The following is a 26653-nucleotide window of genomic DNA, read 5'->3' as shown; positions in this document are numbered from 1 at the left end:
CGCGTTTCTGCGGAGCTCGGGCGGAGCCCTGCTGAGACAAGGTCATCACCAACCTCCGGAGCGCCGTCACGCTGCCGGAGAACTCTTCTACCTCTCCGTCTCTCTTGCTGGATCAAGAAGGACGAGATCATCGTCGAGCTGTACGTGTGCTGAACGCGGAGGTGCCGTCCGTTCGGTACTAGATCGTGGGACTGATCGCGGGATTGTTCGCGGGGCGGATCAAGGGACGTGAGGACGTTCCACTACATCAACCGCGTTCACTAACGCTTCTGCTGTACGATCTACAAGGGTACGTAGATCACTCATCCCCTCTCGTAGATGGACATCACCATGACAGGTCTTCGTGCGCGTAGGAAATTTTTTGTTTCTCATGCGACGTTCCCCAACAGTATATACCTACCTTCGGTATATTTTCGACCAATACATCACATGTGAATATACTGTTTTTGGAATATATCACACGTGATTATATTGATTTTGGGTATATAATTTGCGAGTATGTGTCATTTCAATTATATTCGTCGGGTATATCCTTTTGTGTATGTCTACTATCATTTACGAGTATGACTCGAACGAGTATACATGTATATACATACCTAAAAAGTAAGAAAAGTGATACATATAAAGGATATATTTGGATATATACATACATGCCGACACGCCATACACTTGAGGATGTGTACATATTTTCGTTAGGTATAATATCCACTAACTGGTATCACGGTCTATGTGTATATATCGGATACATGTACATATGTACGTATCCAAATATGAATGTTCATACCATTTTTGTTCCTGAAAGCAATTATTGACAATTTAATATAGTAGTACATGCTAATAAAATATGAAAAGTCATTATTTTGTTTATTAAACGCCATGCACTAATGAATATGACTTGTCATAACGAGCCTAGATGCCCCAAACATTATATATATATATATATATATATATATATATATATATATATATATATATATGAGATTGCACTAGTACAAATAAAAGCCATGAAAGCACACACACATGTACGCTAGTGCTATCGTAGCATGTTTTTTTTCCGAGTAGTTTGAATTGCTTAATTTAGGTGGGTAAAATAGCCTAACTCCATTTGCATATGTGTGCATGTGGGGCTGCAAGTAAAACATGTTTTTTGCAAGCGTTTATATAAACACGCATACATTCATCCCTATAAACGTATACACACACATTCTATTTCTAAGAGTATTTTTGAAAGATTGAGCCGACATATCATCTTAAGATTCACGAAGCCATCATCTCATCGTCGACGGAAACATCTCCTTCCATTCAATGCGGATCGTCAGAAATTCTGAAATAAATTCAGAAAATAATGCGAGCAACAAGACTTGAATTTTGATAGATATGAGATATCATTATCTCTCTAACCATGTGCAACTCAATGGGCTGAGTTTTAGTGAAAAAATAGATCTAATACACACATATACACATATTATGCTATAAGCTATGGGGGATTTTTTTGGGGAGGGGAGGGGAGGGGAGGGGGGGGGGGGAGCACCGCCTAGGTTGGGCCCATGAAACTCCGTCATTGTTGCTGCGTGTACTCGATGGAGAAGAATAGAAACGGCGTGTTTATTTTTAAGCGACTTGTCTCTCGCGAGTCCCATATTTAGGACAATCTTTCTCAAGACTTACTTGAATTTTTTTTCGGAAATTAAGATTACAACGCAAACTGAAAACATAGCAACATGGTCATCTAGGGAAAGTCCAACGCACCTATGCTTTTGGTCCGCACCTGTCCATTTGGATTGAGAGGACTGAACCAGCGGTCCAACGCGTCGACTGAAACCCAAAACCAGTCCGTCTCGTGTCCGTCTGGATGTATTGTTGGCCCAAATTTGTCTTCGATTCGTGTCCACAAGGATACAAGACAGATGCGCCGTGCGTCCGCTCGGTATATACCTATGGCCCGCGCGTCGGCCGCCCAACCACCACCGCATCCCTACTAAATGCCGACCTACCACCTCGGGCCTGCTTGATAGCCAATAGAAGCGTCTGAAAATCAACTTATTTTAAAATAACAAGCATACCCGGGGGAGGGGGTCATCGACCTCCCGATCTCCTCGTCGGCGACAAGAAACCCTAGCGTGAGCCACATGCTTCTTTGACGGCAAAGGGAAGGGCAAGGTCAAGGTGGAGGAGGGATCCTCCTCCCGCACATTGGATCCGGCGACGCAATAGACGACGACGAAGACGGCACAAACGGCGTGGCATCAGGCCTTCCCGTGGGCGGGACCATCACTTGACTTTGTCGATCTCACCAGCAAGGACGATGGAAACAATGAAGACACAAGGCAACATGTTGGAGGCTCGGAGGCACTTTTTTTTAAGTTTATGTTTACTTATATTTAAGTGGACTTTGACAATGGTTGACCGACCATTTGTTGTTTAAATATGTTTAATTTATGTACATGTTTTAATTACTATTTTTGTAAAGTTCATGCCAATAAAATGCATCACCTACTGTTAGACGCACTGGCCAAACAAAATAAAAAAGCGGACATGCGCGTTTACTCGACCAACCCAAACGAACAAAAGACGAATAAAATGTGTGTCTATTTGAGTTGGCACGTTGAAGTTGCTCTTAGGTACTGTTGTTTAAAAGAAGCTGCTCTAGTCTTCTGGATTGTTGCTCCTGCCTTTTGGATCGTCCAACGGAATGTTGCTCCTCTGCAGAGCATCAATTTGGAATGCAAAAAAATCTATCCACACATAGACACTCTGCAACCAGATGGTCTTGTAAGACCAAATGCACAAAAGCACCACCTACCACACCAGTTTGGTTAGATCACTTTCTTTCTGTCCACAAAAGTAACATGACAATTTCCGATCAATTCTCTCTTAAAGCTCTTTTTAAACATCAACCACAACAAAAATCTCAATCCTAAGGGGTACCTCACTGATCCGAACAACAAATACAAATCTCTCATCGAGAACTTGTTTTGTTTTCCAATCTTCCATTTCATCTTGTTTGTTATCTTCCATTAATTAAACTGCATCTATCACCCCTTCCAAAGGAGAGTAGTGATTTAGGTCCCTGGCTCAAATGAGCCCAGGCATGAATAGTAACATGATTAAAGCTATAAAAAATTATTCAGAAAATTCTATTTTTATGGTGTAAGGTGTTTCTGTGCGTAATTACGTGCAAAACTTTGTAATGTTTGGACATTCAAGGAGCTAGCGGAAAAAGGCAAATTTTAGGTACAAACTTCACAAAAAATTGCACGAAGTTCACACGCAGGAGCATCTTGCATCACAAAAAAAATGTAAATTTCTTTTTTCTATTTTTAAATGCGTTACTGTTCACCAGCTCATCTGAGCCGGGCTCCGGGTTGAAATATCGCTCCCAAAGCTACTATCCCCTGTTCTGCATAAAAGTTATCCCCATTGCTTCCTTTTCTCTAACATATACTCCCTCCGTACCTAAATATAAGTCTTTTAAGATATTTCACTAGGTGTTTACATACGAAACAAAATGAGTGAATCTATACTCTAAAGTATGTCTATATACATCCGTATGTAGTCCATTAGTGAAACCTTTAGAAAGACTTATATTTAGGAACGGAGGGAGTACATACCATCTCATTATCCCCAATACCTCATGAAAGGCCCACCTCAACATGCATGAAAAACACTTTCTATTATACCATGTCACTTTTTTAGAAAATGATTATATTATGCACTTACATTAGAAAAATATTACTTAAATTTGATAAATATTTTCAGCTACACAGTAATCAAATACTATCTCTGTAACTTAATGTAAGACATTTTTTGCAGTCATTCATGGAGTACAATCTGTAGTATGCATTCTCAGTTTTAATCGCATATTGTTAATTCGGATATTCAGGTCATATACAATCAAATCATTGAAATACCATTGCAATTGATTTCCACAGTAACAAGTGCGGTATCACTTACAATAGTTGCGAAAGCATAAGCCAACGGATATGATGTTTTTGCACCCGAGTTCAAATGAGTTTGAGTGAACAGTAAATTCAAAAAAACATGTAAACATGTTTATAAAAAATCTGAATTTTATTTTGGGCAAACTTAAAAAAATGTTCTGAGTGCTCATAAAGTTTCATCATGAAATCACACTTGTGGAAGTCGTGGCAAAATAAATAAATATCGAAACTGCGAAAATGCTACTTTCGAAAGCATTTTGGAGCATTAATTTTTTTGCCATGACTTCAAAAAACATGATTTCGTACTAAAATTTTGCAAGCTATTAAAACATTTGTCAAAGTTTACTGTATAAAAATTCTTATTTTTTTAAAATAATCTAAAATTATTTTCGGATTTACTGTTCATCCGAGCTCATCCTTGTTTTGAGTAAAGAGAGTACCATAGGCGTAGGTACACACATTTCCCCCGTAAAAGCGTCCATGTGTATATGACTGTAAATTCAGATGCTAACATTAGAATTGAAAGTTTTGTTTACTGGCCCTAATGCATCAGTGTATCACTACTGTAGTCAGTGACGGAGCTTGGCCGAAATAATTGGGCGGGCCGGCTGAAGGAAATAAGCGCCGTGTTTGTTTTTTCATGGCTCAAAAGTAGATATACAGTAGAAAAAGTCATAGGCTAGGCGGGCCACGGCCCACTCTGCGTTGATGTAGCTTCGCCACTAACTGTAGTCACACTTTGGTAACAGTTTTCCCACACCAACAGATTAGGAAGGCATTCACGAAAAGTTGCTTCCGGTTTAATGAAGCGTATCCAGTTCCAGCATCCAAAGGCGTGTCACGATAGTACGCAAGTTGGAAAGGGGCAGGAACCTTTGGTCTATGAGTATATCCTATATATGAAAAACAATAGTAATTAAATAGAAAGTAAAAAAATTCTAAAAAAATTGTTGAAGTAAACATGACCTTTCATTGTACTTATAAAAAGAATCCACAAAATGAAAAACCCCTGTTGACTTCCTTTTGATATTTTTTCCCAACAAAAATAGTGTAGCTATAATAGCAATTGTTTTTTGCCATAAAGCCAAACATGTTTTTTATTCGTGATTTTTTTATATTAGTGCAAACAAGTTAAGTCTATTCTATTCTAACCAAACATTTTTTCAAATTTATTAAAAATAGGTCTCACATCATGTGTTTATACGTCCAGAAACCAAATGATATTTCCGAGTTGGAGAGGAGAGGGCACTCCCTGCATCCATGGGCATATGCACCCAAACTTTATGCACGCACATAAAACATGAAGCCGTATCTGTGCATCATTTTTCAGTTTTTTTCAACATCTAAAAATATATTTTTAAAGTGGATTCATATGTATTCGGATCCATTCATGCACTTTCAGGAAAGGGGATTTTTTCTCAAAAGCTCTCCCTTCAGCCTTTAACCACGGGGCCCGCCTGTCAACGTGACGACTGTCTCCGAGGCACTATCCCCAAAGTCCAACCCATTCGCCTCCGCCGGCTGCACACTCGCCGAGCAGCCGCGCACCGATTGACCGAGAGCATGCAGCCGCCGTGCCTGGGCGCGTGCGGGGGCAGCCCCGCCGTCCAGCCCCCCAGCTTCCACTGCCACCGCCGCTCCACCTCTACTAGGGCCACCGTCCGGTGCGCCGCTCGTGGCGGGAAGGCGTCGTCGAGGGGGAAGGAGAACGTCTGGAGCGTAGACAACGAACGTGCCGCCGAGCAGAAGGCTCGGCCTCAGAAGAACCACCGCGGGCGCAGGCGCCCGGGCGGCCGCAGCAGGGCGCCCCCGCCGCCGGGGAGGAGGAAGGAGAATGATGTGAGCTCGAGGGTTCTGGTCTCCGGAGCCATGCTTGTGGAGGTCGAGACCGTGCTCCAGACCCAGGTACACCGATGTCACCACTATCTAACTGTAGCTAGTCGGACTCTATTTGTGCCATGGACAGGCGTGTCTAGTTTGGCCTGCAAATCCGTTTCGGGGGGCCATCCTGACGGGTTCTCCAATTTCGTCCTGCAAAATCTTCCCAATTGATTCAGTTATATGCGGTTTGATACGGATTATGAATTCAATTTGTCCATTTAACGAACTCCTGCTGCCAGTCACTGCCTGCTGCAGAGTTGGACCAAGTAGTCTGTAGTCCACTGTGCAGTGTGCACTTCGCAAAGCATGTCACTCACTTGCAATGGGCTAGCTTCAGATAGTGGGAAACTATGGAGAATGAGTTGTGGCGAAGCAAACTTGCAATCAAATACTATCAGTTACCAGGCCAGTAAATCCTATCCAACTGATGTAATTTCTGATATATTGAACATTGTCTTCTTTTATCTCAGGAATCTGTTTTAAGGCCCTCCTGGGATACATTTGCGAGTAGCTTAAGTGGCGTATGGAAGGGTGTTGGAGCCGTGTTCTCACCAATCACAGCAGAGATGGAACCTGTTGGACTAGGAAGCAAAGAGGAGTATCTTTATGATTGTTACACCCTTTCTCGCATCGAGAAATCGTATGATAGTGCTCATGGGACCGAGATCCAAAGGAAGACAAATTGGGTGCAGCTCAATCCTCATGGGGAAGCTGAGAAGCAGAGTGCCAGCGACGATGAATGGAATCATGGTAGCTCAAGTGGGACTGTTGATTTACCTGCCCATGAATCTTTTGATCTTAAAAAGGGCGATGTACTCGATGAAGATGTTATGATTGAAGAACCAGGGATTGTATTTTTCGAGGTGAGATTATTTTCTCTTCACCCCCTTTTTCTGCCATTTTCAAATAAGTCCAATGCTTTTTGAAACATGTTTTCTCGTTCAGCTCTTGAAAGTTGCAATAGATGATTGACCTTACTTACACTCTATATTTTATTTAGCCATAACTAACTGAACCAAATATGATTGCATACCTCTCTGCTGTTGTAATTTAGAAGTTATAGCTTATAACTACAGCCTATTTCCTGATGCTGTACATAGAACGCTTAGATGGTGTTTTAGAAAAGGCAATTAGTTACTTGTGATGTTAAACCTTGAACCTCTTACCTCTCAGCAGGTTTTCAGTAGCAGCGCCTCGTTAAGATGCTCATAGTGCCTGCCACTTTTCAGACTCTGGGGAAATCATGAACTATGGGGATCTTTTTTGGATAGTTTGCATAGCTTAAGCTCTGTCCGGTTGTGGCACTTTTTGTGTTTCTTTTACTTATTTACTGCTATATCGGGGACTATGTTGAACCGCGATTCGTTTGATTATTTTGAATAAAGGGGCCGTATGCATCATGCTGATGCAGAGGCCGGAGGTAACCCTCCTTTTCTAAAAAAAAAGCTTAAGCTCTGTCGTTTTCTATAGATGAGTTTAACTTGAACAGTTAGTTTGTATTCAAGCAAACTTTCTTAGCTCAAACGACCCACGCAAGAAAAACTGAAACAGATCCAAGGAAGCTTCCGGACAATCTGTAGAGTTATCTCCTTAACCTTACCCTGCAACTATAAGCCGGATAATCTAGGTCATAAAATACTTTTCCCCTATGCTCGAATGCACCGATACGGATACAAGTATCAGTATCGGGCTAATACGGCTCCTGACCTTCCGTTTCTCCCCATATAAGTTAAATACTCCCTCCGTTCCTAAATATAAGTCTTTTTAGAGTTTCCACTATATAAACATACTTTAGAGTGTAGATTCACTCATTTTGCTCCGTATGTAGTCCGTAGTGAAATCTCTAGAAAGACTTATATTTAGGAACAGAGGGAGTATACTGTTGACATTAAGTATATCCATTACTGTTCAATCATATTTGTTCGCTGTGAGACTGGGCTATCATCTCCCCTAATTAAGTTCAGTAATGTTACACATTTCCTGTTTTGTGAATTTGAATCATCGATTTATTCCTTTGGCCATTGCATTTTTCGTTTTCAGGATGGGTCATACTCTAGAGGTCCACTTGATATAGAAATCGGCGAATATGATGAATCTAAATACTTCCTTTCACCAACGTATCAGTTTGAGCAAGTATGTTTACTCTACCGAACTTTACTTATCTGCCTCCAAACTGAGTTTCTGTTCAGTGCAATACTGCAATGTTGACTGAGAATAGTCTTTTTGCCCAATGCATTCCTTTGATATCTGTTTTGGCTTTTTACAAGAGATACGAAACTAGACTTCTGTGATAACTATTGCATGGACATGTGAATTGCTCTTATGAATCATATAGATGCCTAAATAGGAAAATCAACAGTGATGCTGGTGTACATGCTTCTGATGATGTGCTAGGCACTTCTGCTCTTGCTTTGTTTTGTAACAACAATCTGTGTTAGCTAGTACTCCCTCCGTCCCAAAATTCTTGTCTTAGGTTTGTCTAAAAATGAATGTATCCAAATACTAAAACGTGACTAGATACATTCATATATAGACAAATGTAAGACAAGAATTTTGGGACGGAGGGAGTATTATGGAATCATTTTGCAGAGGTAGCTACTAATCAACTAGTTCGTGTTCAAGAATGTGATTATCATGTTAGCCTTTTGCTGGAGAAGCTGCTCCAACTGTTATGGGAATGAATTATTGATGATCATGTATATGTATAAATATAATACATTTCATGTGTAGATGCCTTTAACTTTCTCCTTTCGACACTTTGTGTTATCTATGGGTTTGGATTTGCCAATCCATAACTGACAATGTCATCGAGCTTTGTTTTAGAGTCTGGTCAAAGGATGCCACAAAAGACTGCGTATTGTGCATACCATTGAATTCAATGAAGGAGGAGCGAATATACAAACTGTAAGGGTTGCCGTGTATGAAGAAAAATGGGCTAGCCCAGCAAATATCCATGTTGAAGAGTATGATTCCTGTTATCCACACTACTGCAAGTTTATCTGCTTTTCTGCTCATGACATATATCTTTATTGCTATTCAGCAATCATGACTCAGGAGCAAACTGTACAGATTGAATGATGATAAATTGATTTACTAATACTGTCAGACTGGTGCCACCAATCTAGAAAGGACACATAACAGCATAACGCAGACTGTAGTTTGTTTGCAACGAATTAAAACAAGGCTAATTAAAAACTTGGTTTACTGCTTGATTTCATCCTTCGAAGTTGATTTCTACCTTCACAGCATTGAAGACATTCTTATCTACAGCTCGTGCATGCTTGTTCCTCATGATTTGAATTGTCTTATATATCGGCCTTCTTTTAGTTTGGCAACATAACTTTCATGTCTCAGCAGCTATTCTTTCACGCACAAGAACCATCAGACTTTTGGTAGATTAATGAACTTATTATAATGCTTGGTCTTCCTGAATAGCATGTTTTTTTGCAGTATTACCCCTGTCGACGTCAGACCTTTCTCTCAAAGAAAGCGGACGAAACCATCAGAACTGACAGGTCCCTGGAAAGTATATGAAGTCAGTGCAACACCAATTTTCAGTGAGAAAGTGAAAGAAATAGAGGGTGGAGCCGCCTTTGTGTACTTATGCATGGAGACCATGAAGAAGAGAACCATGCCAGAGAGCTCTATTTTCTTTGGTGAGGAGGAGATGCTGGATATGCAAGACGTGACTATACTTTGGTTACCTGGAGGCGTCACCGCCTATGTTGACGTAGATAAAGACGGTATACTCTGCATCGGAGTTAGTTGGTACTCGGAGGAAGGGATTAATCTGGTGATGGAGAGGGACTATGGAACTGACGGGAAGCTGAGGGAGGTTCGGACGAAAACTGAAATCAAGCGCAGGTGGAATCAACCAGTGCCACCATAGTTGAAAGAATCCATTACTTTTTCCCCCCCTTCCTGTTTGTATTAACATCTGTTTCTGGATAGTAGTATAGGAGCAATAATGTCTATGGATGTGTGAGTTCCAATAAAATAGTGCTCCAGTTGATGTACATCATAGATCAGTTGTAAAACCTTTTGCCTCTGTTGGATGCGCAGGCTTCGGTTTCATCAGCAAGAAATGGGCTGAAAAAGAGCCCAGGGAGGAGAACTAGGCATTTGCTTGCCATGTGCATGGCCATATTTTATGCCATTGAATGGCTCATTTAGAATGGTTAATTTAGGCCACTTGCTTCACATTGTACTTTATCTAGATCTTAGCTTCTTGGGGGGGACAAGATTTATGACCATGGTCAGTGTCTGTGAGTTAAAAATAGCCTGAACTACTGTGATGGCAGATAAAGGTATAACTGTATACAAAAATGTCAGCTATCAGGCACTATCATGTGCAAGGTGCACTGAAAGGTAACCCCTCTGATCACATCTCATTTTCCTTTTCTGATTTACTTCAGATTCTAGATATAGTGTTCTTTTTTACATGTGGTTGTTATAATGATCACTGAGCTTGATCGTTGCAGAACAGGGGTGGACCTGGATCATGTCGTGGAGCAGACGCAGGAAGTCCAGCTTTGGAAGATGCAATCAAGGTGCTTGAACCTCGAGAAAGACAATGAAGAACATGGCAACTTTGTTTGAAGTTTGAAACCGTTGCTCAATTTTGACAAAGAAGAGATGCATGCATATGGCTTTGGTGATTAAAGGTTGATGCTAGAAAGGCGGACTATAGCAAAGGAGTACTACCTGGTAGCATGAGCATTCGCACTGCTTTTATTTAGCCGAACATCGTTAATGGGGAATCTAGTGCTTGCAGCAAAGAACACATGCTGAAAAGACTAGAAGAGCACGGCACGGTCGAAGTACACGATGAGCAGGCTGTTTAGTAGTAAGTAGCAGTACAGGCTAGTGCGAGCTATAGATGTTCTATAAGTTTACAACAGTGGGTGGGGATTATCGTGTTGATGCGCAGTCACGCTTTATGTGCGGTCTACCCCATTCTAAGTGGTTAAAGCAAGCTTCAAACACAAGGTAAGCGTTCTCGACCACAGGATGATCAATGGCCACCTTTTAATTTCTTGCCGTTACCTTTGCTAAGTAGCTTAGCTTTTCCCCCTTACTTTTGCTAACTGGCCTTTGGTTTCATATGGCGCTCCAGCGGTTTATAACAGGCTAATGTGATTTGAATTTTCTGCAATACACTGAAATGTGGTGACGACAGCGAGTAATTTGGGGTGGTTAGTTGTGATCTTATTAGCGCTCTGTTTTCTTCTTCCTGTGGGTATGTGGGTGGTTTGTAGCACCCGGGTGTTTGTAAAAAAGAAAAAGAAAAACACACACGGGGAAATTAATTTTTGGTAACGGGAATCATGGGCTAATTGCGGGGGATTAACGGGTGGTCAGATCTGGCTAAAACGGGAAAGCAACAGGACACGAGCGCAATTATCATCCCCAGCGGACAAGGGCCAAGCAAGAAGCGCCAAAGCTGCCAACCCGACGGGAGATAATAAGAGAAGGAGAGAAGAGACCGCCGCGGCGCCGAGCCTCGCCTTGTCGTCGTGCAGCCCCTTCCCGCCCCCACCCCCACTTTCCTCCCCGTGATCCGCCCGTGGGATCTCGCGCCAGCCCGCCCGCCCGCCAGGATCAAGCCGCGGCCTGAGGGACAGCCATGGGGATCCCGCGCTGATCAACGCGCGCAGGCAGGCAGGCGGGAACCGTAGGAGGAAGGAGGGGGAGGGGGAGGGGCACGAGGCAGGGCCAGCGCGCAGCATGGAGCAGAATGGCGGCTCCTTCCTCGCCGTGCGCCGCCTCTCCGGCCACCACCACCCGTCGCCGGGTACGTGGGTCACGTGGGTGCGTGCGTGCGTGAGTCCGCTCGCCTCGGATGTCGGATCCCCCCTCTGCTTGCTCGTTCGGGAAAGAGGCTGACGACCGTCCATGGCCTTTTTTTTTTTTTTTTTTCATTTTCCAGCGGACGTCGTGTCGGGGTCGACGGCGTGGATCGGGAGGGGATTCTCCTGCGTCTGCGTGCAGAGGCGGGACAGCGACGCGCGCATTTCCTTCGATCTGACCCCCATTCAGGTGAGCGGTGCTCGGTATTTGGTGACATCACGCAGATTGCTTTTCAAACATGAATGCAACGGGATTACTGAAATCACAGCGGGTGCAACTGTTGCGTTTCATTATACTTGTGCTTAGATTACGGCATGATATATGCAATGGTCCAACAAATACCGCTCTCTGGAATTGGCATGCCATTTGGTAGTCTTTAGACTTTGAACATAGAAGCCACCATTAAAAATAAATAACTCACAAGCTTCCTGAAGAAATGACAGCAATGTATTTTGTATTGCAGGAAGAGTGCCTACAAAGATTACAGAACCGGATAGAGGTGCCTTATGATAGTCAAAATAGAGAACATCAGGTATGACCTGTGAATGGTATCTCCACCAATGTGTTTGATTGTCGGTTGTAGTGTGCTATTTCTGTATTTCTGACACCCCATATTGCTCTATTGTAAGATGAACACAGGGCGTTCCTGTTAAAATCTCGTGACAAGCTTTGTTCTCTAATTATAAGGCCTGGCCAGTGCTGTCTCACGTTGTATAGTGTGATACCTAACAAAATGGCTGTGTTCTCATGTTTGCTTTAATAGAACAGAGTAATACGATGTTCCCAGGGTATCAGGATTTACTGGACTTATGTAACTCAGTAAATCAGTTTACTTAGACTCACTGTGCCCTTAGATTGTTCAAAGTAGGGGAAGTGATATTTGGCATGAGTAAATGGGCCAAATGATCCTGCAGTGCGCCAGCACATGCTTGCTTAGAGTTTGTTCTCTGTTGCTATTAATATTTTATATTGATCTAGCAAACCCGAACACACATTTCGATGCTACATTTGGTAACCCATTGTTCACACCCTTTGTTCATTAGGAAGCACTCAAAGCCCTTTGGCATGCTTCTTTTCCTGGGACTGAACTTCTAGGACTAGTATCAGATCAATGGAAGGAGATGGGATGGCAAGGGAAAGACCCATCCACAGATTTCAGGTATTGTTTCACTCCTTCATTATCACGCATGCTCTTTAAGAAATAGTCCCTTAGTTAATTTTGGATCTGGAATCATATATTGTGCTGGAATTACAGGGGTGGTGGCTTTATCTCTTTGGAGAATTTACTTTACTTCGCTAAGAACTATCCAGTGAGTACAAATTCCTTTACTTACATGATGGTTCAGATTCATTGCTGTTTCTCCCCAATTGCTAGGCTTCAATGATTTTCTTTTAGCTAGAGCAGGGAAGAATCTAAGGTCTCATGCAATATGCAGTTATACAAATCTATTCAGCTAGCAATGGTACCCTGCCTCCTTCGAAAATTGAACAGCTAATGATCCTTTGCTAATAACTGCAATGTATAATATTTATTATCGAACTATTAAGATAGGTAATATTTATATATTTTTTGAAGCGTGTAATATTTATATTTTTATGTGCTTAGCCTTTCATTCATCTCAATGAGGCACTTTCTTTGCAGAAATCCTTCGAGGAGCTCCTTTGTAAGCAAAATGGTGACAGAGCATTGTGGGAATATCCATTTGCTGTAGCTGGAGTAAATATTACATTTATGCTCATTCAGATGCTTGATCTTCAAGCAGGTTTGTTCATTAAACTTTTCTGTGCTTCTTGATTAGTTAATAGATTTACTTGTATGGAACGTTTCCCTTGGGCAAATTGTCTGAACTGTGGAACTGGTTTTGCAATTGTGAATATCAACGTGGATTGATGGCATAGTGACTAATACTGATTTCTTCTGCAGCTAAGCCAAGGTCTTTGATTGGAGCAGTGTTCCTAAATCTACTTATAGGTACAGTCTACTGTTACATTTGTGCAGTGTTGAAATCTTACATGGCTACTATATGGACCTTTTGTCCCAGAATAATTGTACAGTACAGTAGTTTTATGCGGTAATCTACATCAGTTGTAGGCAATTCATGATTGTGATTAATGGTTTAGTGCTTATTAACAAGGCAATATCCTTACAGCTGATCTTGTGGGCCCAGTTGAATGGTCTAACTTTGATTGTTCTCCATGCTTCAGTGCACAGTGATGATAAGGGCAGTTGTGGACTTGGCCATAAATAAAATAAATTCAATTCCATAGCATGGAAATTAATATGCTTAATATGGATGACATCATAGGCGTAATAAATAACACACCATCTTATTACAGGCGGCCTGCTCCTACTGTAACTTTAAGTGTACCCCTAGCTACTAACATCTAACTATTATTCTTTTCTGCAGAAAACGATCGAGCTTTTGACATTCTTTACTGCATAACCTTTAAGCTTATGGATCAGAAATGGCTTGAAATGCACGCCACATATATGGATTTCAATGTATGCCTTCAATGTGCATCCTCCTTGTCACATTCTTCGTACAGAGTTTCTTCTTTTCTGACCAAATTGCTGTACTCTCACTGCAGACTGTTATTAAATCCACACGACGCCAGCTTGAGAGAGAGCTATTACTTGAAGATATTCAGCAAATTGAGGACATGCCGTCATACAGTTTTCTCGCCCGTTAGCAACTGAAGTCTCACCTAACATCGCCACGTGTAGTTAAGTTCTTGATATCCATGCTTCTAAAGAGTGTCACCTTGCAGAGCCACGGGCGTGGAATGTAGGAATCAGGGACGTGCTTGTGTGGTTTTTGCTATCGTGTTTAGGTACTCTGATATCCTGAGCTCGTGGGTCTGCATGTTTTGGTCTTCTTGGATCTGACATCTAGAGTAACTGGCTACCTGAACAACAGTTGGGCCATGCTAGTGCCGGTAGGATGTTCTTTCGGAAATAATTTGTCACACGGAGTCTTTGTGCTACCAAATACTACCTCTGTCCGGAATTAGCTGACGCTCAAACAGATGTATGGAAGGAGTAGTAACTTCCGAGATTTCTCAGTTCTCAAGACAGCTTTGTAGCCAAGTGCATACATGATATTGATGCATTCTTGTTTTGCACTAAATACACACGTTTTGTGTGATTTATCCATGGATTGTATACTGACGTTGTTCAGCCAATAATAAGGGTTGGGGTAGACCAAACTTCAACAATAAGGGAGGTCAGTATGTTTTTGGGAGGGATTATGGTCAGGTCTGTGTGCATACATAAGGAAAACGAAGCAATCGTGATCCAATAAAAAGTAGCCGGCATTTTTTGAATTCGGACATTGCGGATAATTCCAGTGGAAGCGTGAAGCTTGTTATTCAATGTTCTAGAGCCTTTTTTTTTTAGAAAAGGACCCATCTGTTGGAAACATTCACTAGAAATATAAAGCACCTCAAAATCAAACATAACAAAAATTACATGAGTCCCCTAGACCATCAAACGACCACTACCGTTGCTAGAACAAGCCGCCGACACTACCGCTGCTAGAAGGAACCAATGACATGTTGCCGCTTGGGGCTAGTTTGATCTTGTCGATAACATTCGGGAAATTTTCATGCAAGTGCCCCTAAGGATCAAAGCCTTGGAGCCGCATTGTCACCATTAAGCCTTTGAATGGTTTGAATCACACGACACCAAGTTACTAGCCAAAGCGGAGACACCTAGATTCCCCTCCCCGTCACAGGTCGAAAAAGTGGCAGACAGAGAGGAGGCGAATTCATAGATTCTTCGGTGAAGCCTGGAGGGGAGAGTTTGAGGAAATTTAAATGACTGGACTCTTTTTTTGTTTTCCTATGAGAGTTGGTTGATTTGTATGTAGGATTAAATGCATGAACAATAACAACATAGTTTTTCGGTTCCAAACAAGTTAGGGTAGGGTAGGATTACGTTTTTCAGTCCCAAACAAGTGAGATCTTGAAACCTAGTCATGATTTTGACACGTGAATAGCTAACCACCATGCACCCATGTCTTTAACTAGTTTTTGGTGACATTCATGTCCTCCAGGTCTCTCCTTACATGCTCCTCCCATGTCAAATTTGTTCTACCCCGATTTCTCTTGATATTATCAATGCTTTGTCCTTCCCTATGCATCAACATTTCTGGAGGATTTCATTGTTGTATATGGCCGAAACATCTCAAACGATTTCGGACCAACTTCTCTTCAATTAGTGCTATCCCAACTCTATCATGTATATCATCATTCCAAACCTGACTCTTTCTGGTATGTCCATATATCAATCTCAACATGCGCATCTCTGCTAGACCTAACTGTTTGACATGCTCCATTTTAGTTGAGCAACATTCAACGTCATACAACAGCGCAGATTGAATCACTGTCCTATAGAACCCTCCTTTTAGGTTTTGTGGCACTCCCTTGTTAGAGAGGCTGATAGAAACTTGGCACCACTTCATCCATCTAACTTTTATCCACTGGCTCATATCTTCATCGTTCTACAATATTGAGCCTAAATATCAAAAGTGCCCTTTTGATGTACCACCTGTCTATCAAGGTTGACCTCATCTTCCTTTGTGAGCCTAATAGTACAGAACCCATACATCATGTACTCATTTCTAGTCCTACCAAGGCTAAATCCTTTTGATTCCAAAGTGTGTCCTCAGAGTTGTAACTTCATATTAACCCACTAACGGTTCAAGGTACCAAGGTTATTCGACCCGTAGGAAAGACAACCCACCAAGCCGGCCATAGGGCCCAGCAGGCACGAGCATGGCGCATGCCCCTCGCCTCGTGGGTGCCCCTCCTTCTAGAAGACTCGTGGTTTGTTGGACAAGTAAGGGACGCCCGACCCAAGTCAAACTCTAGGTCAGTAAGTAAACCGTGTAACCCTAGGCCTCGCCCCCCTTATAAGGAGAGGCTCAGGTCTAGCTTAAGGCACCTTACAATCTCAACCCTAGTCTGGATAGAATCTACATCAACTGCTGGAAATGTGCACTAGAGGCAATAATAAATGTTATTACTCCCTATGATATGATAGAATCTACTAAGTTGTTGCTTCACAAGGATACCGAAAAGTCTCACCTCGGGTTTTGTTATATCGTGAAGCAAAGGGAATAATGTATGGAAACAAAAGGTTCACTTAATAATGATTCGTATAAGTGTAGGAGTCAATATATGGATGCCCAGATCCCACTATTGATCACTGACCAAAATGGTTCCCGGTCATGTCTTCACTTCACCGAACCCGCGGGGTCACATGCTCAAGGGTCGTCAATTCAAATTGTAAAGTTATAGGAGCTTATAAGAATTGCACCGAAAAAGTTCGGAAGGAAAAGAAAGTGTTTCGGAGAGAGAACCGAAAAGAGATGTCAATTGATTCATATGATGATTTTTTTTCATTAGGTCTAAGCTAATATTTTTTTCCTTGGAAATGTAAAGAATAGGAACCAATCTTACAGAGGAACAATAATCCATTCCTACAAACTAAAGGGTTCTATAGTAAATTTTCTTTTAGAAATCATATCATATAGAATTCCTACGAAGCAAAGGAGGGGATCGATCGGACAGAAAGCAAAATCTGGATTTTTTTTCTTCCGGAAAGCCCCTTACACATATCGATTTATTACCATTACACTTTAAGACAATGACAGATATACGGAGTAGCAACTAGGAATATTAGTATATCGCACACAAACAACTCAAGCGGCACATACACATTGTTCACAGGTCTGTACATCCCAACGAGACTTGATTTACAGCTCGGGATTATTCCTCATGTCTCAACACCGTCACGCACAATCTGGAGCCAGATTCCCCTGAACACCTCCGTGATTACTCCGTGGTACTCCCTCGAGTTCAACGACAGATAGCAATCAAGGAGGTCCCTCAGAGCCTCTGCTCCACGCATGTCGGTTCCGACGATCATGTCCACCATGCTCTCCCTGAAGTCCTTGTACGGGTCCGTCGACGCAACCACGACGGCGATGCTCCTCCTTGCGCTTCTCCGGCGACCAGTGCACCTGGTGCTAACTCTGCAACGGCCACTGCTGGAAAGACGAAGCCTTCTGCTCCTAAGCCTCGGCGAGCTCGGGCACGTACTGCTTGCGGTCGTGCTGTGGTGCACACTTCTGGACGGGATTGATGCTGTCCTTGTGCGAATCGGACGTAGTTGCAAGGCTCGAAAATCGTCGACGACGACGTCGGCGGCACTTGTCGATGATGGTGACTGATGATGATCGTTGGGGAGTCGGATGTTTGTTGCCTTTGGGCTGAGGCAGAGAGGAGAGAGGGGCAGCTTCTCCGGTAGCATTTTCTTTGCTTGTAAGTAGGAGGAGTAGGATTGGTATGGTGGTAAGGGAAGAGGTCTGGGTGTGGTGGTTCCATGGCAGTAGTGGCTTGATGATGATCTCCTGGGCGTTCTTGTAGCTGCAGCGCTTCTTTGCTGGCTTGGTGGTCTGGGTCTCTTCATGTCCCTCAGCTTGTAGAACCAAGAGTTTGGCAGGAGATGGGACAGTCTGAACCTGTAATGCTGCCTGCCCATCTCCCCCCTCTCTTCCTCTCTCTAGAGCATTGGTCTGTACTGTGTAGCATTGAACACTGCATGTGATCGAGCGCTATATATCTATCTTGTAAGGAGGGCATGAAAACTGGCAATTGCAAGTGGGCGTGAGCAGATAATTCTGATACAGAGAAAGGTAAATTGGCGAATTAAGAAGTGAACAAAGAGGTTACACATGCGTACCATTGTACCAAGAACTGGTCCAACAAGTTCGCTTTCATGGAAATTAATTTGAGCTGTCAGTTGCTTTGCAATGGCAACTGGATGTGAGCAGATGCTTCTGCTATGGAAGAAAGGTAAGACTGGCGAATTAAGAAACGAGCAAAGAGGTTGCACATGCGTACTAAAGTACCATGAATCAGTCCTGCAAGTTTGCTTTCCTGGAAATTAATTTGAGCTGTCAGCTGCTTTGCACGCGGTTTTAGTGCTGTACCGATCCTATCATTATGTGATCGTAGTTGCAATGATGGGAAGTAATCATGAATTTGTGTACATGATATAAAGTGTACACTAAGTTCATGGAAGATTGAAAGCGCTAAGAAATCAATACATGGCCCCAATGATTCTGCCTGTTTTGCTAAGCAAGGGCATCCCCAACGCTCACACACAAACCGGGCACCGCGTCCGTCTCCATACATGGATGCGGAAGCAGAGCATCCAAAGCTATCCGGATACATTTCAAATCAAGTTTAAACAAGCCGAATAAATTACATGCAAACCGAATGACTTTCATACAAACTGGATAACATTCATTACATTTCGGACAAATTAAAAAAGAAAACTAGACTTAAACCTAGCCTACAGTGACGTCCATCGTTCAAGTCCTTGTTATTCCCTTCTGACGGACGCCTCCTCCATCTACAGTCTCCATGAGCAGAAGCGAATATGGGAGACAGACCGACCAATTTGGGACTCGTCCCCCACCGCCTCTCATGTCCTACTCATCCTCGTCGGAGTGCGCGACCTCTCTGTCACTGGTGTACGCGAGGTACACTATGGAAGGGGAGTGGCCGACATGCTCGTCATCCTACCGACGCGGCCAAACAGTGTTTGGCGGCGCGTAGGGTGCACAGCTGGTGACGTTCTCGTCCGCGATTGCCTTCGCAGCGAGCCCCACCTGTATGTTGCAAGTAGCAGCTTAGGCACAGGCGGCCTCATAAAGTGTCTGCTGCTCCGCTGCAAAGTTAGGATTCACCGCGACCATGCCCTCCAAGATCTCTCGCTCACGTTCTCACCGTAGATCTGGTCCTCCGCCAGTCGGTGTTGCTTGAGGAGGAACAAGTGGTAGCTTGTTCCTCTTCCACCTACTGGAACATCGACACAGGCGTGGGCGTTGGCTACTCCTCGACCATGACGGTGTTGAAGTGCGTATGTGCCTACTCCATTGTCAAGTCGGCATGCACCGGTGCAGATTCGTTGGCGGAGCTAGTATCCATTCTGGGATCTCTTGGTTTCTATGCTAGGTGCATCGACTGCAATATAAAATTTTCCTATGCATAGAACAACCAGGATCATGCTACAAAGATGGATCACATATCATTAGCACTAAACGCACATTGTCGTGCATCGAAAGTAGAGTTGTGGCAACACATCTATTAGGGCATATTTCTACCCTAGTGATTTTGGTAATTGATGACAATGTTTTTGCGGACTAATCATGTGCATTAAGCCTTTAAGAGAATTCTACATATGGCACAAGACGGTTATAGCCCCTCGATGGATAATAGTGAAGACAGTTATTTTCGTGCGTTTCGTTTTCAGTGGAATTGAGCCGTAGGAGAACCGTACTATTAAGAGGGGGTCCCCATCAGAAAGGTTTGGGTGGAATCCACACATATACTTTCATTTGCACCCTTGGTCTTTTCCCGCATCAATGGAGTTGTTCCAGCTTTGCCTGTTCTGGTCCTGAAGGAGCCAAGCGGTAGTACCGCTTACGTCATAAGTGGTAGTACCGCTCTGGGCCGGCGCTACTACTACACACCAGGCGGTAGTAGCTCTACCCAGTGCCGTGCTCGGTACCGCTGGCTTTGGAGTCTCGACTTTTTGTGTCGTACTGAGCGGTTTTTGGCCGAGTAAGGCCGTGTAGTATCGCTCCCAAGCGGTAGTACCGCCTGTTACTACCGCGCCACTACTGTTGAAAATATGTCCTAGAGGCAATAATAAATTAGTTATTATTATATTTACTTGTTCATAATAATCGTTTATTATCCATGCTAGAATTGTATTGATTGGAAACTCAAATACATGTGTGGATACATAGACAACACACTGTCCCTAGTGAGCCTCTAGTTGACTATTTCGTTGATCAAAGATGGTCAAGGTTTCCTTGCCATAGGCAAGTGTTGTCACTTGATAACGGGATCACATCATTGGGAGAATGATGTGATGGACAAGACCTAAACTATAAACATAGCATATGATTGTGTCAGTTTATTGTTACAGTTTTCTGCATGTCAATGTATCTGTTCCTATGACCATGAGATCATGCAAATCCCGGACACCGAAGGAATACCTCGTGTGTATCAGACTTCGCAACGTAACTGGGTGACTATAAAGGTGCTCTATAGGTATCTCCAAAGGTGTCTGTTGGGTTGACATGGATCAAGACTGGGATTTGTCACTCCGTGTGACGGAGAGGTATCTCGGCGCCCACTCGGTAATACAACATCACAACAAGCCTTGCAAGTAATGTGATTAAGGAGTTAGTTACGGGATCTTGTATTACGGAACGAGTAAAGAGACTTTCCGGTAATGAGATTGAACTAGGTATAGAGATACCGACGATCGAATCTCGGGCAAGTAACATACCGAAGGACAAAGGGAATAGTATACGGGATTATATGAATCCTTGACATAGAGATTCAACCGATAGAGATCTTCGTAGAATATGTAGGAGCCAATATGGACATCCAGGTCCCGCTATTAGTTATTGACCAGAGAAGTGTCTCAGGTCATGTCTGCATAGTTCTCGAACCCACAGGGTCTGCACACTTAAGGTTCGGTGACGTTTCGGTATAGTTGAGTTATATGTGTTGGTGACCGAAGTTTTGTTCGGAGTCCCGGATGAGATCCCTGACGTCACGAGGGTTTTCGGAATGGTCCGGAAACGAAGATTGATATATAGGAAGTTGGTGTTTGGATTCCGGAAAGTTTCCAGGCATTGTCGGTAGTGTAGCTGAAGTGACGAATGGGTTCCGGGGGCCCACTGGGTGGGCCCACCACGCCCCAAGGGGTCCACGTGGGTTTATTTAATGCGCAATAAGGTATAATGGGATGACAAAGTCATCCAAGGAAAGTCCATGAGGAAAAAGTGGAAAATCCAAAAGAGGTGGGAAAATAAGGAAGGAGTTCTAATCCAAGTGGGATTGGAGGAGGACTCCTCCCTTCCCCACTTCGGCCGACCCAAGGAGGCCTTCCTTGGCGCGCCAAGGCTGCCTCCCCCTCCTCCTATATATACTAGAGGTTTAGGGATTTTGAGACAAAACTTTGCCACGTGCCGCCCTCTCCTCTAGATCGTAGTTCTTCCTCTAGATCGGTTTTGTGCGGAGCTCGGACGGAGCCGTGCAAGAATAGATCATCACCATCACCGGCGTGCCGTCACGCTGCCGGAGAACTCATCTACTTCCCCGTCTCTCTTGCTGGATCAAGAAGGCAGAGATCGTCATCGAGCTGTACGTGTGCGGGACGCGGAGGTGCCGTCCGTTCGGCACTTGATCGGGACAGATCGTGGGACGGATCGCGAGACGGTTCGTGGGACGGATCGTGGGACGGTTCGTGGGACGGATCATGAAGACGTACCACTACATCAACCGCGTTTATTAACGCTTCCGCTTAGCGATCTACAAGGGTATGTGGACCCAATCTCCCTCTCGTAGATGAACATCACCATGATAGGTCTTCATGTGCGTAGGAAATTATTTGTTTCCCGTGCAACGTTCCCCAACAGTGGCATCATGAGCTAGGTTCATGCGTAAATGTAATCTCGAGTAGAACACAAAAGTTTTTGTGGGCGTTGATGTTCGATTTGCTGCCCTCCTTAATCTTTTCTCGATTCGATGGTATTGTCGGATTGAAGCGGCCCGGACCAACATTACTCGTACGCTTACGAGAGACCGGTTTCATCGACTAACATGCAACTTGTTGCTTAAAGATGACTGGTGGGTGCCTGTTTCTTCAACTTTAGTTGAATTGGTTTTGACCGAGGCGATTCTTGGAGAGAGGTTAAATAGCAATTTGCACATCACCATTGTGGTTTTGTGTAAGTAAGATGCGATCATACTAGATACCCATAGCAGCCATGTAAAACATGCAACAAAAAATTAGAGGACGTCTAACTTGTTTTTGCAGGGTATGCTTGTGATGTGATATGGCCAAAGACATGATGTGATATATTGGATGTATGAGGTGATCATGTTGTAATAGTTAATATCGACTTGCATGTCGATGCTACGACAACCGACATGAGCCATAGGGTTGTCTTTAAACTAACGTTTGTGCTTGCAGATGCGTTTACTATATTGCTAGGTTGTAGCTTTAGTAGTGATAGGATATATAGCACGACGATGGCGGCACGATGATGGAGATCATGATGATGGATATCATGGTGTGGCACCGGTGATGATGAAGATCATGCTGGTGCTTTGGTGACTGAGATCAAGAAGCACAAGATCATGGCCATATCATGTCACTTATGAATTGCATGTGATGTTAATCCTTTTTTATGCACCTTATCTTGCTTAGAATGACGGTAGCATTATAAGGTGATCCCTCACTAAAATTTCGAGATAAAATTGTGTTCTTCCCAACTGTGCACCGTTGCGACAGTTCGTCGTTTTGAGACACCACGTGATGATCAGGTGTGATAGACTCAACGTTCACATACAACGGGTGCAAAACAGTTGCACAGGCGGAACACTCGGGTTAAACTTGATGAGCCTAGCATGTACAGACATGGCATTGGAACACAAGAGACTGAAAGGTCGAGCATGAATCATATAGTTGATATGATCAACATGGAGATGTTCACCACTGAAACTATGCTCAAATCACGTGATGATCGGACTTGAGTTAGTGGATTTGGATCATGCGCCACTCGAATGACTAGAGGGATGTCTATTTGAGTGGGAGTTCTTAAGTAATATGATTAATTGAACTAATTATCAAGAACATAGACAAAAGGTCTTTGCGAATTATGTTGTAGCTTGCGCTGTAGCTCTACTATTTTTTATATGTTCCGAGAGAAAATTTAGTTAAAAGATGATAGTAGCAACTTTGCGGTCTGAGTCTGTAAACTAAGGATTGTCCTCATTGCTGCGCAGAAGGGTTATGTCCTTAATGCACCACTCGGTGTGCTGCACCTCGAGCGTCGTCTGTGGATGTTGCGAACATTCGACATACACATTTTTTATGACTACGTGATAGTTCAGTGCGTAATACTTAACGACTTAGAAGCAAGGCGCCGAAGACGTTTTGAACGTCACGGAACATAAGAGATGTTCTAAGAGATGAAATTGGGATTTCATGCTCGTGCCCTTGTTGAGAGGTATGAGACCTTCGACAAGATTCTTTGTCTACAAAGTAAAGGAGAAAAGCTCAATCGTTGAGCATGTGCTCAGATTGTGTGAGTACAACAGTCGCTTGAATCAAGTGGGAGTTAATCTTCTAGATGAGATAGTGATGGTTCTCCAAAGTCACTGCCACCAAGCTGCTAGAGCTTCGCGATGAACTATAACATATCAAAGATAGATATGATGATCCTTGAGCGATTCGCAATGTTTGACACTGCGAAAGTAGAAATCAAGTAGGAGCGTCAATTGTTGATGGTTAGTAAAACCACTAGTTTCAAGAAGGGCAAGGGCTAGAAGGGATACTTCATGAAACGACAAACTAGTTGCTGCTCTAATGAAGAAACCCAAGGTTGAACCCAAACCCGAGACTAAGTGCTTATGTTGTGAGGAGAACGTCATTGAGGAGGAACTACCCTAGATACTTGGTAGATGAGAAGGTTGGCAAAGTCGACTAAAAGTATATTGGATATACATGATATTGATGTATACCTTACTGGGATTCCTAGTAGCACCAGGGTATTAGATATCGGTTCAGTTGCTAAGTGTTAGTAACTCGAAGTTATGGCTACGGATTAAAAGGATACTAGCAAGGGTGAGGTGACGGTGTGTGTTGGAAGTAATTCTAATGTTGATGTGATCAAGCATCGCACGCTCCCTCCACCATCGGGATTGGTGTTAAACCTAAATAATTGTTATTTGGTGTTTGCGTTGAGCATGAACATGATTGGATCGTGTTTATTGCAATACGATTATTCATTTAAAGAGAATAATGGTTATTCTATTTGCTTGAATAATTACCTTCAATGGTTTATTGAATCTCGATCGTAGTGATACACATGTTCATAATATTGATGCCAACAAATACGAAGTAGTAATGATAGTACCACTTACTTGTGGCACTACCGCTTGAGTCACGTCGGTATAAAATGCATGAAGAAGCTCCATAGTGATGGATCTTGTACTCGCTCATTTTTGAAACGTTTGAAACATGCAAACCATACCTATTGGTATTAACGCATGAAGAAACTCCATACAGATGGATCGTTTGGAGTCACTTGATTTTAAATCACTTGAGACATGCAAATCATACCACATGGGCAAGATGACTGAAGGCCTCGTTTTCCAGTGAGATGGAACAAGAAAGTAACTTGTTGGAAGTAATAAATTTTTGATGTGTGCAGTCCAATGAGTGCCGAGGCATGCAGTGGATATCGTTATGTTCTTACTTCACTGACGATTTGAGTAGATAGAGGAGTATTTACTTGCTGAATCACAAGTCTGAAATATTGAAAAGTTGAAATCTATTTCAGATTGAAGATCGTCGTGACAAGAGGATAAACTGTCTTCGATATGATCATAGAGATGAATATCCGAGTTGCGAGTTTTGGTACACAGTTAAGACAATGTGGAAATTGTTTCGCAATTCATGCCACCTAGAACACCATAGTGTGATGGTGTGTCCGAACGTCATAGCCGCGCCCTATTTGATATGGTGCATACTATGATGTCTCTTATCGAATTACCACTATCGTTCATGGGTTATGCATTAGTGACAACCGCACACTACTGAAATTCAGAAATTTGCCGCCTGCCAAGGCGGACGGCAAAGGGTGCAACCACGGACGGCAAAGGCTTTGCTGTCGGTCAGCTGAGGGCAAAGTAGACGACAAAAAAAAATCCGGTGAAGAGGTTCTTTGCCGTCTGCTTTCCCAAAGCGGACGACAAAGAATCTTTGCCATGAGGGGGCAAACGGCAAAATAAATGGGACGACACATATTGCAACTTCCCCGTTAAGTGTTAACGACAGGCCTCCTCCCTTTGCCGTATGCCTTCCCCCCTTTGCCATGTGGGGGCAGACGGCAAAGAGGGGAGAGAGAGGGGGCAGATTCCCCCCTTTGCCGTCTGCCTTCCCCCCTTTGCCACGTGGGGGCAGACGGCAAAGAGGGGAGAGAGAGGGGGCAGATTCCCCCCTTTGCCATGTAGGGGCAGACGGCAAAGAGGGGAGAGAGAGGGGGCAGATTCCCCCCTTTGCCGTCTGCCTTCCCCTCTTTGCCATGTGGGGGCAGACGGCAAAGAGGGGAACCAGCCCCTTATTTATTTATTTTTTGTTATATCCAGCATTTTTAACAATAATCAGGATATATATATATATATTTGACATAAATAAATTTCTTTCCGTACTCATAACCATATTAAAATAACCTCTTATATCCAGCTTTCAAGTTGCATCCGTACCAAACCATATATTACACCAGTTTCATCCACGTGCATACAAAGTTTCATATATTCATATACTACAATAGTTTCAATACAACCCATGGTACAATAAATCATCTTCAAGCATTCCATCAATATTTTCCAAGCTTCCCGTGAAGTGAAGGTAATCTGCAAAATGACAAATAAGAAAGTTAGAAGAATAATACTAGATGAAGTAGTGTATATATAGGTTATTTCGGAGAGAAATTAGCTAAGTATAGACCATTTAGGAGCTAACTAAGCTAATTATGTCATTTAGGTGGAACCCTAGCTAACTATAGGTCGTTTCGGAGCTAACTTGGGTAAAATAGGTCATTCCGGAGCAAACTATGCTTATTAAGCCATTTTTAATCTAGCTAGGCTAATTATATGCCATTTAATACCTAAGTTAGGGGGAATAGGTCATGTTGTAGCTACGTAAGCCTTACTATGTCATTTAGGAGAGAACTTAGCTAACTATAGGTCATGTTTTATTAAATAGACCATTTAGGAGCTAACTAAGCTAATTATGTCATTTCGTAGGATAATTAGCCAATTTAGCCTTTCTTGGATGAGTCTAAGCTACGTAGAAGAAGAGAAAGAGAAGAAGAAGT

At 43.0% G+C, this 26653-nt stretch overlaps 3 protein-coding genes across 3 annotated transcripts; 2 read left to right on the top strand and 1 right to left on the bottom strand.

Moving 5' to 3' along the window:
- The first annotated feature begins 5416 nt into the window (after positions 1-5416).
- Positions 5417-9838, top strand: LOC123427411. Its single transcript, XM_045111447.1, has 5 exons — positions 5417-5846; positions 6293-6685; positions 7863-7955; positions 8646-8785; positions 9273-9838. Exons 1-5 carry the CDS (start codon positions 5505-5507, stop codon positions 9709-9711), a joined length of 1407 nt encoding a protein of 468 aa, XP_044967382.1. The 5' UTR covers positions 5417-5504; the 3' UTR covers positions 9712-9838.
- Positions 9839-9940: 102 nt separating this feature from the next.
- On the top strand, positions 9941-14837 carry LOC123427412 (ELMO domain-containing protein A-like). Its single transcript, XM_045111448.1, has 10 exons — positions 9941-10190; positions 10304-11616; positions 11752-11861; positions 12136-12204; positions 12716-12831; positions 12928-12982; positions 13315-13435; positions 13597-13644; positions 14081-14175; positions 14262-14837. The coding sequence occupies exons 2-10, from the start codon at positions 11550-11552 to the stop codon at positions 14361-14363; spliced, it is 783 nt and encodes a 260-aa protein (XP_044967383.1). The 5' UTR covers positions 9941-10190; positions 10304-11549; the 3' UTR covers positions 14364-14837.
- Positions 14838-17222: 2385 nt separating this feature from the next.
- LOC123430603 (transcription repressor OFP1-like) lies at positions 17223-18495 on the bottom strand. The gene has a single exon (XM_045114454.1). The coding sequence runs from the start codon at positions 18217-18219 to the stop codon at positions 17452-17454; it is 768 nt and encodes a 255-aa protein (XP_044970389.1). The 5' UTR covers positions 18220-18495; the 3' UTR covers positions 17223-17451.
- Positions 18496-26653: the final 8158 nt, after the last annotated feature.

The sequence above is a fragment of the Hordeum vulgare genome, chromosome 2H (assembly GCF_904849725.1).
Source record: "Hordeum vulgare subsp. vulgare chromosome 2H, MorexV3_pseudomolecules_assembly, whole genome shotgun sequence".
Lineage (NCBI taxonomy): Eukaryota > Viridiplantae > Streptophyta > Magnoliopsida > Poales > Poaceae > Hordeum > Hordeum vulgare.
Note: the sequence above shows the minus strand (reverse complement) of the source record. Positions and strands in the feature narration are given on the sequence as shown.